Source organism: Sus scrofa, chromosome 9, assembly GCF_054392235.1.
Source record: "Sus scrofa isolate SSC_HxYL_T2T_F1_AM1 chromosome 9, Sscrofa_HxYL_maternal_Yorkshire_Landrace_v2.0, whole genome shotgun sequence".
Lineage (NCBI taxonomy): Eukaryota > Metazoa > Chordata > Mammalia > Artiodactyla > Suidae > Sus > Sus scrofa.
In genome coordinates this window covers 4,158,974-4,178,900 of record NC_139391.1, presented here as the reverse complement: position 1 = coordinate 4,178,900, position 19,927 = coordinate 4,158,974, and the positions used below count along the sequence as shown (strand labels likewise).

The 19,927-nt window shown below is 43.8% G+C and overlaps 1 protein-coding gene and 1 pseudogene across 2 annotated transcripts; one reads left to right on the top strand and one right to left on the bottom strand.

The window, feature by feature from the left end:
- Positions 1 to 3,879: 3,879 nt before the first annotated feature.
- Positions 3,880 to 10,717, bottom strand: LOC100516817 (olfactory receptor 52H1-like). Of its 2 annotated transcripts, XM_084974987.1 has the most exons (2): positions 10,673 to 10,717; positions 3,880 to 4,788 (listed from the first exon to the last, which is right to left on the bottom strand). In XM_084974987.1, exons 1-2 carry the CDS (start codon positions 10,715 to 10,717, stop codon positions 3,880 to 3,882), a joined length of 954 nt encoding a protein of 317 aa, XP_084831113.1. The 2 variants fall into 2 exon arrangements, with proteins under 2 accessions (XP_084831113.1, XP_003129496.2); XM_003129448.2 differs by lacking the exon at positions 10,673 to 10,717 and having other exon boundaries at positions 3,880 to 4,827.
- A 6,434-nt stretch (positions 10,718 to 17,151) lies between these two features.
- On the top strand, positions 17,152 to 18,261 carry LOC100739167 (olfactory receptor 52B2-like; annotated as a pseudogene).
- Positions 18,262 to 19,927: the final 1,666 nt, after the last annotated feature.

Sequence of the window (19,927 nt, the reverse complement as noted above, 5' to 3'; positions counted from 1 at the left end):
CCAAATCCTAAACCCACTGCCTCAGGCTGGAGATAGAACCCGTGCCACTGCAGAGACAACCCCAGATCTTTAACCTGCTGGGCGACAGTGGGAACTCCCAGCCATGGCCTTTCTAAAGCCAGCTGTGCAATTGCTTATCTGATCATTTGGCACTGAGTTCATGGAGCCCGTGTCCCAGTATAGGTCACCTTGACCTCCGCTAATAAGTGACAGTGCTCAGGAAAGGACGTTATGGGGCTGAGACCGTGGCTCCTGGAAAACGGGGCCCTGAGCTTTTTCCACCCACCCTTTCTTTCTCTGCAAATCCTAGTCCCAGCCAAGCCCCTTCAAACAGCCCGCACTCACCTAGTCTTGGGAATGGGGCCAATGGGCAGCAGAAGGATTGTGGTGAGAGACACAGAATATCTGCGAGAGGGGCAGACGCACCCAAAAAATAAGTGGCGGTGAAAAGAAGGAACAGTTAGACAGACTGATCCCCTGCTGATTTATTGATTTTTTTCTCCTGGACGTCATTCACTGTGGGAAAGAAATAAATGGGCCTGAGGGGCCCCCGCACCCTCTCTTCTCACTCTCAGGGGACAAGAAGAAAGAAGAAGTTTTGTGATAGCCCCCATGTCTCACGATTATGTAATAGGACCAAAAAATTAGGACAGTGCTTGTGAAAATGCTTAGCACCCCAGCAGGTTCACGGTGCACCTGCCTTAGGAATTACACGGCCCCTTCAGGAGGGTCTCCTACTGCCCTTCAGAGTGAGGCCCTGACATCTGCGTGCAAGAGCTCTGCGGGGGGGGGGGGGGGTGCGGGCCCCTCCTTTTCCCTAGAGGACCAGTATAAAGGTGCATGAGAGCATGCAAACCAGAAAACAGGAACGTTGGTTGGCACTGAGGTCAGAGTGAATGAATCGTGGCCAGTATTTCCTCTGCGGGGCTATGTGAGAATGGGCCTGTGGGCATCAAAATGCCTCTTGGGAACATCTTTGGCTACACATCCCACTTGTGGTCAACACCACTGTGTCCCAAACCACAGTCACTACCCCCTAAAGCTATGCGTTCAAGGTTCCCACGCTCAGCCCATGTCAACCTCACCAGTCACATGCAGTTTTTTCAACCACAGTGTATTGCTCTTCCCTCTGAAATATCTCCTGAATCCGCTGTCTATTTCCATAGCCTGGGGCAATAAAAATAGTATTTTAGGGACTCAGGGAATGATTTCCATTGGATTCATATAGAAATACTATTAATATTAATATTATTATACTCATTTCAAAATGCAAGTCTCACTGCTCCATTGCTACTATGCAGATAAAAATTTGTTTCCCTTGAAATCATGCTATTTTTAAAACAAAGATCCAGAGATTCAATGATTAAAGAATGAAAGTGGGGATTTCCTGATGCCGCCTCTCATATTTTGTGCATGTGAACTGGGCCCCTGTCAATTGCTTGGACTCCCGTTTAGGTGTGTGTACAGCATATGGAATCAGAGCTGCTTCTCAAGGACCAGGTAGCCCCATGGAAATGTGTTCTTTTGGTCCAGTTCTCACTGAAGGTGGCTTTACCTTTTCTTCAGGCAGGTGACGGGTCAAAACAGGCTGCCCACCTGTGAAGGGTTATCGTGCACATGAGAGGGCAGGATAGGGTGGCCGTTAAATCCAGTGGCCACTCCCCCCACCACCCCCAAAACGATCACAAACCCTGTCCCAAGACATAAGACATAGGAATAATATTTTATAGCACAATTCAGAGCTTTGTTGCCACGTGCTTAAAATTCCTCAGCTTTCCATTTTTCCTGGAATATTAAACTCCTGAAAATAACCTAGATTGTTCTGTCGTCTTCAATCTCACCTTCTCGTCGTCTCTCTCTCCCTAAACCCACCCCGCCCCCTCAGTTTCCAGGTCTCTTAATGCACTGAGCCTTTTCTCAGCTCTGGGTCTTTACATGTTCTAATCCCTCAGGCTTTTTTCCAAAAATAAGCGGACCACGGTTTTTTCATCCATACATGTTTGCTTGTCTTTTTTCCAGCTTTATTGAGGTATAACTGACAAAGAAAACTGGATATATTTAAAGCGTATGCCATGACGATTTGATCTAGATATGCATGGTAAATTTCTTACCACAACACATAATTTACACACCCATCCTGTCACACACTTACTGTGTGTAAGTGCATGTGCGTGTATGTGTGTGTTCACTCCATCTGCTCCCTCACTGTCCATCATATTCATCTTTATTCTGTTCCATTGATCCACGTGCCTGTTTTTATGCTCTTCTATAATCACCATATTGCTTTGATTCCTATTAATTTGTAACATAGTTTGAAATCAGAAAGTGTGATGCTGCCAGCTTTGTGCATCTTTTGTGAGATTGCTTTGAATCTTCAGATCTCTGGGGGCTCCACACAAATTTGCCATTGGACTTTCGACAGGAATTGCATTAAGTCTGCAGATTGCTTTGGGTCATGTGAGCATTTGTACAGTATTAATTCTCCCAATCCAAGACGTTTCCATGTACTGATACCCCTACTTTTAGAGTATCTGCTTTATATCATTTCACTTTTATGGAAGATTTTATTAGTAACTATTTACACCAATGGAAAGAAAGCTGAAGAGAATGATAGCTTTTATGAAAAAAGATGAAAAGCAAAAAAAAAAAAGTCAGCCTTTGTTTTTCAACCAGCTGTTATAGAGGCAGTGCACACCCAGAGCTGCTAAAGTGGCATCACCAAACTCCTTCCCTGGGAACTACCCTCAGCATCTCAGCATCAAGCCCTCAGAGCCTGGAACTATGTCAGGGATCCTTTATGCATTCTATCAATTTATTTTATGCATCCATCAGCAAGATGTGTCCTAAGGTAATTTTTGCTTTACACCGTTTTGACTTATGAAAGGTTTCATAAGAACGCTCTATTTTAGGGTAATGGAGCAACCTGAATTTGTTTATTGTTCATTCCCTTTATCAATGTCTTAGAGTTTTCAGTGTATAGGTCTCTCATCTCCTCTGCCTGGATCATAACACCCTCCCTTCCCTAATTGACTGACTTCTCGTGATTTCCATTTTTCATAGAAAAATTGCAATTTCTTTCAGGCAGGGATTTCCTGAACACCTAATCTGATGTTTTCTTCTGATAGCCTCTCTCCAAAGGCACTGCTTTTAACATTTTGGTTTGTTTCTGTCTGTCGTAAAACATCTCCTTTGGCTTTCTCAGGAGTGAGTGAAAAATGATCTTTGGATTTCATCATTGGTTTTTTCATCCTCAGTCCAAAATAAACACCTGCACCGTGAGTTTAATAACTTGATAATTATTTGCCATTCATGCCTTAAATGAACATTACATGCCCCCCAGTACCTGCCAGAATGTATACTTGATGATGTGCAGACATGCATTGAAGTAACCAAAGTAAAAATTCAGAACCTCACAGAGCCATCAGGCTAGAAACGTCTTATGCTATTATGATACATAAGCTACTCTGATGTATAAATCTGCAAAAAAAATCGGATTATTTAGAAACATATTTATAAAGAAAAAGAGATACTGATCACTTTATTTTCATTTAAAATTTTGTATTACCCTAGAGCACTCAACAGGAATTGCAATTTTTCAGTTTCTGGAAATAATGTGTTATGTAAATAACACATTATATATATATATATAAATATAAATATGTATAACACATTATATATATAACACATTATCTATATACATATATATAACACATTATATATATAACACATTTTATATATATATATATATATATATATATATATAATTTCCTAGACTAAAATTTTAACTTCTTTGTGACTGAAGCGGCAGAAAAGACTTCTGCCTAAAATAACTAAGAGGTCAAAACTGCAGTCCCCTGCCTCCTAGACCTCAGGCAGACATCAATAGGACTTCTTAGGAAAGAGCAGAAGAATGACTTTGTCTCGGATCTGCTTGGTCTTCACTCCATAGACGGCAGGGTTGAGGGCAGGTGGGATGATGACATAGAGGTTGGCAAACACGATGTGAAAGCCACGAGGGACATTCTGTCCAAAGCGATGAGCAAGGATGGAGAAGAACGCTGGGATGTAGAACATGAGGATGACACAGACGTGGGACCCGCAGGTGCCCAGGGCCTTCTGGCGAGCTTCTTGGGAGGGGAGGCGGAAGACAGCACAGAGGATGAGGACGTAGGAGACAGCAGTGAGGACCACATCTGAGACGACCGTCATGATGGGGACACAAAAGCCATACCAGATATTGACGGCGATGTCGGCACAGGCCAGCCGGGCGACACCGATGTGCTCACAGTACGTGTGAGGGATGGCACGTGTCCCGCAGAAGGGGAGACGATGTGCAAGGAAAACACATGGGACAATAACACAGAAGCTTCTCAAGAAGATTCCCACAGCCATTTTGACAGTGGTCTTGGGGGTTAGAATAGTGTTGTATCTCAAGGGCGAGCAGATGGCCACGTAGCGGTCAAATGCCATGGCCATCAGGATGGCCGAATCCAGAACAAAGCTGTAGTGCAGAAAGAATAATTGTGTGAGACAGCCAGGAAAACTAATTTTCTGGGGACCCAACCAGAAGATGCTAAGAGTTTTGGGGACGCAGGTGGTAGACAATACAAGATCAGTAACAGCCAGCATAGCAAGGAAAAAGAACATGGGTGCATGAAGACTGTGCTCCACTGCAATGAGGTAGAGAAGGATGCTGTTACCCATGATGGCCACGAGATAGATGAGGCAGAACGGGATGCTGATCCAGACGTGGTACGGCTCAAGTCCAGGGATGCCCAAGAGAGTGAAGGAGGCCGTGTTGGAGCCAGTCAGGTTGTCCACGGCCATGGAGAGCGGATGCATAGCTTCTGTGTCCTAAAACAAACTGTATGCAATGGACATTAGAAAATATAGGGGGAGTTCCCGTCGTGGCGCAGTGGTTAACGAATCCCACTAGGAACCATGAGGTTGCGGGTTCGGTCCCTGCCCTTGCTCAGTGGGTTAACGATCCGGCGTTGCCGTGAGCTGTGGTGCAGGTTGCAGACGCAGCTCGGATCCCGCATTGCTGTGGCTCTGGCGTAGGCCGGTGGCTACAGTTCCGATTCAACCCCTGGCCTGGGAACCTCCATATGCTGCGGGAGCGGCCCAAGAAATAGCAACAACAACAACAAAAGACAAAAAGACAAAAAAAAAAAAAAAAAAAGAAAACATAGGGAAATTCTTCCTGCATCCTTTCCTTAGGCCCAGCTCTCCTCCTTCTCATCTGCCAGGGAAGAGCTTCCCTTTGCTATGAAGAAGGATGATCATTTTTGTAGAAAGATTTCCCAGACTAGTACACATGGTAGTAATCAGAAAGCCTCTCCAAAGTCTTCCTCAAACTCCATGAAATGACTGAGTTTTCCCTGGGTCAGTCTCATGCGCATCTGTGTAGATATGAGACTAGAGGAAAAACAATCTAACCACATGCTGAGAGAGAAAGACAACGAGAAAAGCAGGGCATTTTAATTGAAAAAAATAAGGAGACAATGAATCATTATAGATGTCTGCCACAGGCCAGTCTCTTAAAAAGTATTCTCTCATTTAGGACAATCTTCTGAGAAATTTATTTTTATCCTTCTGAGTTTTCTTCTCTTTTTTTTTCAGAAACTGAAATACTGAATGCTATCTTACCCAAGCTCTCATCTTCAGGAACTGGCAGAGCCAGGACTGTCAGCGTCCACAGATGTACTGTTTTTTTTGCGGCTGTGCCACACCACGTGACTTCCTCAACACGCTGTCAGGTGAGAACAATTGAAAAGAGGCCGGGGCTGGTAGAGAGTGTACGAGCAAAGACACAACGCCGGCACTGTTATTTGTCACCAACCCTGTGCCACGACTCCCCTGACCCTAGAGTCTTGGGACTTGCAGACCGGGATGCTCTCTGAGGCTGTGCAGTTTGATGCCTCATGATGGAAGAGTCTATGAGAAAGGGTATGAGGCTCAGCCTCCAGCCCCTCTCAGGCTTGAATGAGGAAAAGCCTTCGAAAGCGCTTTTGATAAATGGAGAGGTGACCTCTAGTGGAAGAAAGCAAGAATTTATTTCTTCTAAATTCTGGGTCTCGCCCAAGAAAATAAGACACCTCCATAAGAAGAGGTAACATTTTTTATGCGCATTCAATGATAGTGCACAAATCCAAAGCTCTTTCCATGATATCATTTCTCTTATTCTCTTAGCAACCCTATGAGACAGGTGAGACTATTGTCCACTTTTTAAAGATGGAGACGCTAAGGCAGAGAAGTTTAAGTGACTTGTCACAGCCACACAATGAGCATATGATAAAGCTGGAAATCAAACCCTCAGAGCATTTTCCTAGACCCCTATGTACAGGGTGAAAATTCTTCACAGCGTCTATAGCAAGTGCTATACACATGGTAACTAAGATTATATAAAGATATAAAATTCAGTCATGTAAAGAAAAGAGAAAACAAATTAGCAGCACAAAATCAAGCACATCACTTATGATTATACATGTAGGTTATCCGAGCTCCTGTATTTAAAAGCCTAAGTATCCATGACGTCTTTTAAAATAAAATCCAACTGCATGTTTCTCACGGGAGAAGGAACGGAAACAAAAATGGCCCGGCAAGGATGCAACAAAAGCAGCACAGACCAGAGGACTTCGGATAAATGGAAGGGCAAAGGGAGCAAACCTGGCGAAATGAAAACCAGAAAAAAGTCAAATTAAATTTTAAAAGCATTAAATGACGTGAAAGATAACTTTGAGCTCTTAAAAGGAACACTCCTCAATGCAGGTGGAAATCATACTGCCTGCAGACATCTCTGCCCAGGATACATTTAAAATAAGTAAACAGGAGTTCCCGTCATGGCTCAGTGGTTAGTGAATCCGACTAGGAACCATGAGGGTGCGGGTTCGATCCCTGGCCTCGCTTAGTGGGTTGAGGATCCAGCGTTGCCGTGAGCTGTGGTGTACGTTGCAGATGTGACTCAGATCCCGCGTGGCTGTGGCTGTGGCTGTGGCCTACAGCTCCGATTCTACCCCTAGCCTGGGAACCTCCATATGCCGTGGGAGCAGCCCAAGAAATGGCAAAAAGACAAAAAATAAATAAATAAATAAAATAAGTAAATAACATATCTTTGCCCAACTCTTTTCTTATTGTTATCTCAGACTTCCTTGTAATTCTCTTGATTCTCTGAAGAGGAATGTCTAGCTATTACCTGCAGTAAGTTTAACTTTCTTGCTTCTTACCCAGAACGTGCCCCTCAAAGCTGCACAGCATCGTCCTGGATGGCTTAACTGTGTTGCTGATGGTCAGCTGCACAAATCCAGGGCCATGTCTTTGAGGTATTGGAACCCAAAATCGATTAACCTCGTATGTCACAAATTGAGAAACCCCACCTTGTTCAGTGATGTGGTTCAGTTCTTACCAATCTGCTCCTAAACCTAAACCCTCTCGGGCTTGGCGTTTTCACTATCATTCCTTCACTATCCAGGCGTCTTTGCAACCCTCTGTATGGAGGTTAACTCCTATGAGTCATCGTTTTAACTATTCTCTTACGAATATTTGTCTTCCCTTGCTCCCCTGAACTTGTGTCACATACACGTGACAACATGTGATTCCTTTTCCTGATGTAACTCATCAATTCCCAAAACCACAGCTCATAGTGATGCATCACCATCGCCCACCTCTTATCCACACATGTCCAACTACACCCTACTTATCTCCTTTTGGATGCCTCACAGGAACCTCAAACTTACCTTTTTTTAAAAAATATATATATATGTCTTTTCTAGGGCCACACCCATGACACATGGAGATTCCCAGGCTAGGGGTCTAATCGGAGTGGGGGCTGCCAGCCTACGCCACAGCCACAGCCACAGCAACGCGGGATCCGAGCCACGTCTGTGACCTACACCACAGCTCACAGCCACACCAGATCCTTGATCCACTGAGCAAGGCCAGGGATCGAACCCGCAACCCCATGGTTCCTCGTCGGATTTGTTAACCCCTGACCCACGACGGGAACTCCTCAAACTTAATTTTTCAAAAATTCAAATTCAACATCTTTCGTCACAAACCTGATGCCCCTGCTGTGTCAAAGAATATTAATATCATGCACTAATGACCCAAAGCAGAAACTTGAAATTTATCGTTTATATCCTCTCTCTTTAAACCCCCACATTCAATCAATTACAGCTGTCCAATTATTTTTGGAATTGTGGTCCCAAATCCTAACAAAACTACAAGTGGTTTTTACTAACTCTTCAGCCTTCTTGTTACACTCCAGGCCTGCTTGCCAGAAAAAAATCCTGCATTTTCTAAAAACATATGGGTTAAAAGCAATTCGGGGGCGTCCCCCCAGTGGGCAAGTGGTTAGGACTCGGTGCTTTTCTTGCTGTGGCCCAGGTTCAACCCCTAGTCTGGGATCAGAGATCCTACATAAAGCCACTGCAGGCAGCAGCCAAAAAAAAAAAAAAAAAAAAAAAAAAGCTGTTTTGATATGAAAAATCATGGTAAATTCCTCTACCATTTCATTTCCAGATTCCACCTACAATATTTACTTAATTATTTCGGCATAAGTCTTACGTATGCACTGAGACTCACATATTTTCTCTTAAGACGAACGAGAGATGGTGGAAACCCAGGGGGCTGAGCTCTCATACCTACTGCCTTCCCTCTCTCACCTGCAGACAAGGCGAAATTCTAATGAGCATTCAGATCTTAGCGAAAACCCCTTTCATTCGGATTAAACATCGCTTCCCTGAGAACAGTCTTCCTGGTTTTCTACATTAGAAAATTCTATGTTCTACATGCAATTTCCTCTTCTCTGAAATTCATCATACTTGCAACTAGTGGTTCATTATTTTTCTCTGATAGACGGCAGTCTCTGCGAAGGCCAAGATGCCTCATTTTTTTTTTTCTGTGTTTTCTTTGTTTAGTAATAGTCTCAATGTCAGCACAATGGTGATATGTAAAAAATACTCATAAATATTTCCGGAATTGAGTCAAGACCAAAAGGACATTCTTGTTGCGTCTGAAAATACATTTCACATTGTGAAATAGCTACAGCAAGTAGAGGAAAATAAACCTATTAAAACTGGCAGCTAATCATAATGCCAAACCAAGAAAATGCTAAGGGCATTTTTATCAACGAGAAAACCAGATCATCATTATTCTTTTTTTAAACCTTTGCTGAGAAGCTGCACCCAGAGAAATGAGACATTTTTTGGACTGGTTACTTTTGTCTCCCCCCCCCTTTTGCCTCAGCTTAAATGAAAATTAACCCCCAAGGCTGGGTCCTCTTATTTGAACCCATAGACCCATGCACTTGCGCCAGATAGACACACTCTCACAATGTATTGCATTTATTTGCCTATCATCAATCTTTCTTGAGTATAAAGATATTTTCATATTCATAGTTTTATCTCTGTAATTTAATTCCTATAAAACACTTAAGTTATATTAAAGTGAATAATGCTTAAATCCTTGCGTACGCACAAGCTCTTGTCTGACTTGAGAGCTTTGTACGTTTTTGGCCCCATCTCTGCCCACCCTGTGTTACAGTAAAGGGCAGTTTGGTAAATAAGTGGTGAAAGTAATTAATGGACAAATACACATATTTACACGTACATCCAGAAACACAGGGAATTATGGGCAACGTCGACCAAACTCACATTATAGTCCCTGCTGAAGAACCTTGGCTTTAGTTTCGGGAATCCTGAATTTGCATTTGATGATCTGTGCCTCTTTTTTCATTATACTTCATGGAGTTTTTTGATGTCTCTGAAAGGCCTGTTTCCTCATAGACATTTTTGCGAGGAGCACTTTTTTGAGGAGATTTTCTGCAGTGGACGAGTCTTCAACTCCGTGGCTGGAAAGTGGTCTCCCGAGAGAGCAGCTAGTCTGTACTCCCCTTTAGGACGACAAGCAAAGGCAGATGCACACAGGTGAACCAGAGGCCAAGTCCACGCTTCTGTCCGAGCTGTCAGCCCCCTGGGTTTTGGCTGTTGAATTGTGTCCTTGTGACAGGCCCAGTCCTCCCCGTCTCCTTCTGCTTTATTTACCCATCGTCATCCCAACCCTTCCAACTTTAAAAGTCTGGCCCCAGACCTGCAGGCTACCTCATGAGGAAAGCTGCACGGGGCCCCCCTCGTCTTTCCTTAGGCTCCTTGCTCCTCCTCTGAGGTCCCCTGGCTGTCTGTCCTTCAGTCAGCCTACCCCAGGATCTGAGCCCTGCCCTGGGCTTTCCAATCACAGCTGCCCTGCCCACCGACCAACACGCACCAACCCCCAGGTCCTTCATGAGGCGGACAGAAACAACACCCATAAGTGGACACACTTCCTTCTCTTCTGGGACCTTCAGAGAGGGCGCCCTGGCTGGTGGGGCCCTGAGAGACCACGGACACGAGCCCATCAGAGAGCCGTGGGCTGCCTGGCGAGGCTCTTCCCAGGGGTCCAGCTCCTGAGAGTCTGAGTTCCCAAAGGCTGGGGCAGGCTGAGTCCCTGCAGGCTCAGATCTTGTAGGACAGACAGTGTCTGAGTCAGCAGAGTCTCCTGGGACTTTCAAAATGGTTCTAAAATCGTCTACAGTGATATTCTGTGTATTTCGTGTGTGTGTCTGTGTGTGTGTGTGTGTGTGTGTGTGTACTACAATTTTTATCCTTCCTTCTAGAAAAGGAAATAAACATTGTTTCCACATCTCAGCTCTTAGGAGTGTATGGTTTGAGAAGACTTTCATGTCTCTGAATGCTATTTTGTTTATGCTATGCTTTCAATTTCCTTATGAAACTGCCAATAAGATATATAGGAAAGTCTAGGCCATATAAGTCACTGAAGCTTCTCTTGTGCTCTCTCTTGAATTGCCCCATCTGGGAGAAGCCAGCCTCGGTGACAGGAGGACACGCAGCCTTTGTGGGAGGAACCGAAGCCTCTTACTGTCCAACAACACTGCATAAGCAGCCTCCTCCCAGGAGACCCTCCAGCTCCAGCCAGCCCTTCTGATACTTGCAACCTTAGCATCACCTTAACTGCAGCCTAATAAGAGACAGAACCACTCAGATGGACCACTCTAGAATTCTGATCAGGCAGGAACTCTTTGTGATAATAAATGGGTTTTTGAGTGTGTTGGGGGGGTGAAATTTGCTACATCGCATAGATAACTAAGACGAATAGGAAGGCAAGTTATCATTAGATGGTCCTACTTATGGATGAGGAAGTGAGGTTCAGGCAGGGGAAACCCTTCTTGGCCGCTTAGGCCACTTGAAGACACTGTAATTCTATCAGAATAATCCCCTCAGCAGAGGTTGCCTCCCCGATAGCTGTGAAATACTGTAAGCAGCTTGACTATCTGTAAGAGGTTTTTAAGATCATGCCACAATAAACATTTACTGAAACTAGGAATAATAAGCCAGGTCCGGGAAATGAGGCATTATACGAGACCCTGGATGTTCAGTGATCAATGCCAGTCTATTGGCTTGCCCTCACGAACTAGGGAGGTCAGGAGACTTGTAAAATAAAACTTTGATATGTAGTGAGTGTTATAGGGACTCGAAGATGTCCAGAAACGGAGGGCACGGGTAATGCGCTAGGCTGGGGGTCAGAGAAGATCCTGAGACACGGGGGGAACAACATGAATCTTGGAGGTGGAGAAGCACCAGAGGGAAGACGCAGGAAAGATATCCGGGAGACCAGCGTATGCAAAGGCTCAGCAGGGTCTGAGGACATCATGAGTTCTGGGAGACGGGTGTGGCTTAGGAGGCACAGGCACACGGTGAGTGAATTGCTGAGAAAAGAACTGCCGAGGTGGGTGGGCCAGCAATCATTCATTCATTTATTTACACAAGCAGGTCCTGGGTTATTCAGTCCAGGTGCATGGAACACCGAGGAGGAGCAGAGCACTGAGCTAGACCCCGGGAGCAGAGGGAAAAGTGAAACAGACAGAATGCCTCTCCTCACGGAGTATTCCTGCCAATGAAGAAGGCATATATGATTCAAATAATCCACAAAGTGTATGTGCAAAAATAATCACCCTCTCTGATAACTGTTAGGGAAATCTGCAGAGTTTTATAAGAGCAGATAACAATGGCATCTGACCAGGTCTGGGGGAGATAGGAAATGATTCTTCGAGGAAGATATTTGAAAGATGAAGTGAATTCTAACCGCAAGCTAATACAGCAGATAAAATGTATTGTGTTCTTTCAGGGTGTCCACTGAAAGCCAGACCCTTTAGAAATGTGATCGCTTCCAGTGAGAGAAACATCCCATTTATCCATTTGTCTTACATGACAGATAGGACCAATGATACTAGAAAGTTGATCCAGATGGTTCAGTTGTCACATGGAGAATTTTCCAGCTTCTACTTCACGTTGTGCTCTGTTACCTCCAGCAAGCTACAGGAAAATGGGAGAATATTCTAAACCCAGAGGAAAGTATGTGCAAAGGCCCTTAGGCAAGAAGGACGAAGATGTGAATATAAGCTCCTTGGAAGCAGGTGGTATTATTTTTTTCCTTTGTGCTTCATGTATGTTTAAAAAGTTACGAGCAGCGAAGACCCTTTTATAGTAAGTAATAGCCTCTCCAAGGAACTGTGTTGAAAGAGGATGTTCAGCCTAATAGCATGCTCCCTGCCCCAGTGTACCATTTATTCATTTATACCACTTATTCATTCATCCAACCACCATTCGTTGACGCATCTATAGGACAGCACAGAGGAGGGATTAAAGGAAAAGGCTTGAAGCAAAAACACTGACAGCTGACTGCAATTTACCAGCTCCACCTGTTCCCTTTGGGAAATGTACTAACTCATCCAACCTTCAATTCTTTTCATGTACACCTGGAGTCCTTACCTACCTCCTAAGATGTGAGGATAGACTGTGACGTTTGAAAGGCAATTTCTGCGTTATTTGGGACATTACGTGCCAATCTTTTTAAATGTAATTTTACTTTACCGTGTAACAGGTGCTGTGGACGCAGATATGGCTAAGCCATGTTTGACTCTCCTCAAGGATGTCACAGGTTAGTGGGGAAAACACACATGGAAGAAGACAATTTCAAAACAGGATGGCAAGAGATCACGACCTCAAAAAGCACAAAGACCTGTGAAAACACAGAAGAGGGTGCTGATGCAATTTGGGGAGAGGGAAGGAGCATCAAGAATGTTATATCATAGCTGTGTTTTTTTGGAGGAAAATAGGAATTTTCAAGGAAAACCATGGGGATAGGAACAAGGCAGGCAGAGAACATTACTTTAAATGCAAAGAAATGAATGAGAACATGATGAGAGTTGGGAAACTGTACTTGGATACAGGCACCCCGAATGTGGTTGTGGGAGGTTGGGAAGAAGGGAAGGGGAGGAGAGAAGAAGAATTTAGGGAGGTGAGCAAGAACTTGTGCTTTGGAACTTGGATCTTATTATAAAGGCTAAGGGATGAACGGGCCAAGGGAAGATTCTATTTGGGAGTATGATAAAATGAATTGGACATGTTGGAAGTTCGCTCTGGCTGTTGTGTGGACTTGCTGCTGGAATGATGAAACATGCACTTGGATTTGCTTTAGAGGAAGCAAAATTAGTTTCCGAATATCCACGGCCACCTAGGCAGAGATGACGAGGAGTTAAGCAGCCTGAGGGGATGCAGGAATGAGTCAAAGAGCTTGGGGTTATCAGATACAACTTGGAAATGGATTTACAACGAGATCCTGCTGAGTAGCATTGAGAACTATGTCTCGATACTTATGTTGCAACATAACAAAGGGTGGAAAAAAATGTATACATGTAAGTGTAACTTGGTCCCCATGCTGTACAGTGGGGAAAAAAAAAAAAAAAGAATGTTCCCTCCAGGGCTGGAACAAGGTTGTGACGAAAGAAGTGCCTAGAATGGAAAATTTAGGGAGAGCCTTACTCTCGGGGCCTTAAAGTGTTCCCTTGAAATTTTGTTTGTTTGTTTTGTTTTTTTGTTACAGGCACCTCTACAGGCTTCCTGCTCAATTCAGGGACTGTCAGGGTATTACTGCCAGCTCAGCAGAAAAGGAGTTAAGTATTTGCTTGACGCATTTGTCCCTGTCTGCAGTTTAACTGAAGGCAAGACCAGACGCCAAGTCCCCGAGGTCGTTCCAGTGGGACTTGGAAGAGCAGTAAATGATCCCAGGCTCCCTCTGCCTTCTGTGCACTGGGAGTCTTCCTTCTGTGGCCACGGGAATGGATGAGGGGGAGTGAGCTACAGACCGAGCATCTCCAGGGCCCTGGACACAGACTCACAGCGTTTACTCTAAGTAACACCCAGACTTCGAGAAGCCATTTCTGTCTGAGGACTGCCTGCACGGGCAGCAGGTAAAGTAACATTTTTATGTATTTATTCGTTTTAAAATAATTTTTATTTTTTTCCTTATAGCTGGTTCTGTCAATTTCCTACTGTACAGGGAGATGATGCCGTCACACATACATATACACATTCTTTGTCTCACATTATCCTGCTCCATCGTAAGTGACCAGACAGAGTTCCCAATGCTACACAGCAGGATCTCATTGCTTATCCATGCCAGAGGCAAGAGTTTGCATCTATTAACCCCAAATTCCCCGTCCCTCCCACTCCGTCCCAGTTTATTTTAAAAAGGCAAAGGACAACCCCAGATTCTTCACAAGCCTAGAGTGAGTCCAACGAAAAGACCACTGTGGGTGAGAGGGAATGGTGGGTAAACTTTTGTAAGCGTTGATGATATGAATTAAATGACTTCTATCAAAAGCCTAAATTTTAGCACTCTCTTTAATAGCACCGTGAACTTCCTTAAATTATTGTCATAGATTTAACGATAGTTAAAGTCCTAATAGAAAAATAGGAACTATCAGGTAAAAACAAAAATAAAATGAAATCATGTTAGTTCACTACTCAGATTTAATAGTTAATAGTTCCATATTTTAGCTACCAAAGAGCCTCTTTATGAAAGTGTGTGTTTACATGGCAGACTATTATTCAACAATGACACCAAGTATAATTATTTTAAGACCCTCTTTTTCTTTTTTTTTTTTTTGTCTTTTTGCTATTTCTTTGGGCCGCTCCCGCGGCATATGGAGGTTCCCAGGCTAGGGGTCGAATCAGAGCTGTAGCCACTGGCCTAAGCCAGAGCCACAGCAACGCGGGATCCGAGCCTCGTCTGCAACCCACACCACAGCTCACGGCAACGCCGGATCGTTAACCCACTGAGCAAGGGCAGGGATCGAACCCGCAACCTCATGGCTCCTAGTCGGATTCGCCAACCACTGCGCCACGACGGGAACTCCTTTTTTTTTTTTTTTTTAAGAACCTCTTTTTTTGAATTTAGCCATCAGTGGTAGATATTAAATGCACTTATTTTTAAATAAAAAGAGTTAAGCTATCTTTGCGTATAAGTCCATCTTTCCTGAAATAGCAGCAGAAGGATTTTCTTTGTGAATAAGACAATCAATTTTCTTTTTACTGAATATTTTTCACTAATTTTTAGGCTATTAAAATGATGGCAGCATTGGAAATTTTATTGTGATCTTTAAAGAGTGTGGCGTGTTTCATTATATGTTATTTTTTCGGTGATGAAATCCTTTAAGCTTGAGGTGAAGGCTTTCGCAAAAGTCCCTAAGAGGGTTTTGAGGGAAGTCTCTGAAAGACGGAATTTCCTTGCTTATTAATTTTATTCAAATTTCATCCTTACACAAACACAAAATAAAGCTTTAAGGAATTGATAACCAATAAGGAAAGAAATTACCAAATCTATTCTTAAAAGAAATTTAAATAAGAAGTTACATCTATGATTATATTTTTAATTTGCTCAGGTTCCTTATTTCTGATCATGTTTATTTAAATGAATGGAGTTGGATGTATTGATAAAGAAAACTTTGGGGAGTTCCCATTGTGACTCAGCAGCTTAAGGACCCTATGCTGTCTCTATGTGGATGCAGGTTCCATCCCCGGCCTTTTCAGTGGGTTAAGGATCCAGCGTTGTCACACGACGCGGCATATTTTGCAGATGCAACTCGGACCCAGTGTTACCGTGGCTGTGGCGTAGCCTGGTAGCTGCAGCTCTGATTAGACCCTTGGCCTGGGAGCCTCCATATGCCGTAGATGTGGCTGCCATTAAAAAAGGGGGGGGGGGGTTGAAACGTAATTGTTTTCTTTTTTTTTTAATTTTATTGAAGTTCAGTTGATTTACAATGTCGTGTTAGTTTCTGCTGTACAACAGGGATTCAGGTGCGCCCTTATACGTACACATTCTTTCAGTTTCTTTTCCCACGTAGGTAGTCACAGAATATTGAGTATTGTGCCATCCAGCAGGACCATCCATTCCATATATGATGGTGTGCGTGTGCCAGTCCCAAACTCCCAATCCATCCCTCTCCTGCCTTTCCCCTTTGGTAACCATAAGTTAGTTTTCAACATCTGTCGTCTAGAAACATAATCTTTCTGACTCATCTGGGTAAAGTTCAGTCGTCTCATCCTGAAGTTAAGGAAAAGTTCTTCTCATGTGCTAGACTTGCAGCTCCATCCGTTTTCAAGGAACAACACCCCTAACTATATTGATAACTCTTCAGAATTTGATAAAACCTTTCACTATTGAAACTTCAAAACAAAAGATACCTGGAATCAATAGATAATAGTGTATGAAACAAACAAATAACAGCTCTGCGGACACTGTGGTTCACATAGATGATAACCCTATTGCAGAATCTCTGTTTTATGGGCTTCGAACTCCTTTTTCCCTTTTACACACACGGTGTATGTCTGTACACATTGCAGGTGGTCAGCATATGCTTCTGTAATAAATAGACCAATAGCTGATCAGGAAAACATATGTGTGAGATTACAGAAGTATTGTTTAATTCATTTTTTTAAAATAACTTTGTTTCTATTCACTTATTAAATTTTATATAAAGATTCAAAATTGTCCTTCCTGTCTTCAAATATTTAGAGAATACAATCAAAACAAAGTTTAAAATTTTGTATGACCATTATTTCACATTTATGTCAACTACATAAGAAAATAGTACCAGCCTCAGGATTTCCCTCGGCAGCATCTTTTAAAAATTATTTGATCCTGCTTTGAATCTTTGGAATTGTTCTCTTCAAGGCAGAATACCACACACATGTAGGTCCGTAACTGACACTCTGAGTATGTGGGAATTCGCTAACTGGAATTTTGCATGGTGGATGTCTAAACCCACTGAGGGTTATTGAATACATGCTCATTAACCATTAATGAGCCTGTTGAGGTCATTGAAGGTATGCCAGTTGGTTGTGACAGGCTGGCTCTCCAACTTTCTTTCTCCTTCCAGATGAGTGATGAAAGTTCCCTACCGTAATCCAGGCATGGCAGCTCCCAACGACTCCACTGTCACTTATGACACGTTTATCCTCATTGGTCTACCTGGCCTGAAGGAGCTACACACATGGATCCCATCCCTTTCTGCCTGATGTACCTGGTGGCCGTGCCAGCAAATGCTGTCCTGATCTGTGTGGTGGCAGTGGAGCGTGTGTACCTCTTCCTCTCCATGCTGGCATTTTGGGATCTGATTCTATCCACAGCCACAGTCCCCAAAGCCCTGAGCATCTTCTGGTTTGATGACACGGACATCTCCTTTGGTGGCTGTGACCCAGCTCTTCTTTATGCATTTTGCCTTTGTAGTAGAGTCAGGCATTCTCTTGGCCATGGCTTTTGACCGCTATGTGGCCATCTGCTATCCTCTGAGATATACCACCATTCTTAGCCAGGACACCATTGGCAAAATTGGGGGTGTTGTGGTGCTCAGGAGTTTTGCAACTGTTTTCCCTATTGTCTTCCTTGTGAAGTGGCTGCCCTTCTGTCGGACAAACATCATTGCCCATACATTCTGTGAACACATGGGGCTGGCAAAGCTGGCTTGTGCCGATATCACCATCAATATTTGGTATGGAATCTCCGTGCCATTACTGAGTGTTACGCTAGACTTGGTGATGATAGTCATTGCTTATGGGCTTATTATCCGAGCAGTCTTCAGGCTGCCATCTCGAGATGCCCGGACGAAAGCACTCAGCACCTGTGGTTCCCGTGTCTGTGTCGTCCTCATGTTCTACCTGCCAGGGATCTTCACTGTCACTGCTCAGCGCCTCGGCCGGAAAATCCCCAAGCATGTCCACATCCTGCTGGCCAGTCTATGTTCTTGTCCCCCCAGTGGTGAATCCAGTTATCTGTGGAGTGAAGACCAAGCAGACCCGTGAACAAGTGACCCTTGCGTTTTCCTCACAAGGGAAGTGTTGCTGAGAATGAATGTGGTTTCTCAGAGGTGAGGAGAAAGGACCGTGTTAGAACAGAGGACAGAGAAGTTGTTGCTTAGAATTGGCTCTGCTTGCTATGAAATTAGTCTTTTTTCCCCCCGTTAAATAAGGATGATCCAAATTGTATGAGTCCTTCATTTCGAAGGTAAACAGGTTCTTGAAAATCTGTTATTCAAAGACATTGACACTGCTATTTACATGTCTGTTGGATTCCTGAGTATTTAATAACGTAACATCTCTATTGCCACCAAACAAAAATAAAATTTATGGACTAGTTCTTTCATCTACTATTTCAATTTTAGACCCCGCGTGTCTTCCCCAACAGTTATGATGAATACCGACTAGAAAGCACGAACACCCAACTTATACGTGAATAGGGCAAAGTGGGAGACTCACTCTTCTACCCCACCTTCTTCACAAAGAAGATTTAACGATCTCATAATAGGAATGCAAATAGCTGATGACATGAAATAGCATGCTCCCTGCAAGTGAAATGGCCAGTAGTGCTGTCAGTACATGATTTAGAGGGGGAAATAAGGACAAGATAATTAAAGTGTTTGGAGATATAAAATGTCTTGGATCCAAGAGGACACCCCTTGGGGGCTAGGTGTCCTCCTAATTTCTGGTTAGGCAACCCTCTTTTTTCAGGCTCCTTCCCATCTAATTCACAGCAGTTGTTGTATGTGGATCCAAGGAGAAGGTGGAAACTAAAGCACATTAGGAATTGTGTAATTCTGCATGACTGTGTCTTATCACTGCTGATAATGTCATGATGTTCCCTGGCACGGGTTTTCACCCTCCTTGGTCAAAAGTTAAAAATAAGGCAAGGCAAAGCCCCCATCGTCTTGTCTGCAAGAAAATCCCTCTCCTTCACTCCCCGTTCTCCTTTCTTTTCCCACCAGAGATATCTCATCTACAGTGCAGGGCCACCCCACAGCTTTTCCCTGTCAGATGCGCATCACCTATATTGGATGGAGGGTAATGAGAGACACTACTGGATGCTCCACCCGCCTGCCCCATACCCCAGGCAGCGTGGCCAGGCTTGCCCTTGCCATCCTTCAGAAGCCCTGAGGGAACTTTCAAGGAAATTTCTGCCTTATCCATATCATGCAGCTTCCTTCTTCTCAGCTGTCTGCTCAGATCCCTGGCATACTGTGAGGTGTAGAGATAAGATATTTTTTGTGTTTCTCCTAAGTTGGGCTTTCTGAATAAATGTTACCAAAATCTTGGGATTCTGCGTTAAGAGGAAGTCTTGCAAAATTAATGTAAGGCTGAAACCGCACAACTCAGGTGGGACTTGAACCCATGGGCTGGAACTTAAACCCACTGTCTTTTAATTGGAATCATGCACCTGGTGTCACGTTCTTTATGTCTCAGTGCAGAAGGAATGCAGGCAGAGGCAAAGCGATGGGTAAGAAGTAGATTTATTGAGAGATAAACCCTCCAGAGACAGAGTGTGGGCCATCTTAGGAGGTGAGGGTGACCCCAAAACATGGGGTGGTTAGTTTTCATAGGCTGGGTAATTTCATAGGCGAGCAGAGGGAGGATTATTCCAACTACTTTGGAGAAGGGGTGGAGATTTCCAAGAAGTGAGCCAACCCCACTTTTTGCCCTGGTATGGTCTGCCTCAGCACTGTCATGGCACCTGAGGACATGTCATTCAGCTAATGTAC

What these genes read in the sequence shown, in the direction of transcription:
- LOC100516817 (XM_084974987.1), bottom strand. Translation starts at nt 10,717, where the DNA reads ATGAAAGTCTTCTCAAACCATACACTCCTAAGAGCTGAGATGTGG. An exon ending in TCCTAAGAGCTGAGATGTGG is followed by an intron (nt 4,789 to 10,672) that starts AAACAATGTTTA and finishes AACACGGCCTCC; the next exon opens with TTCACTCTCTTGGGCATCCC.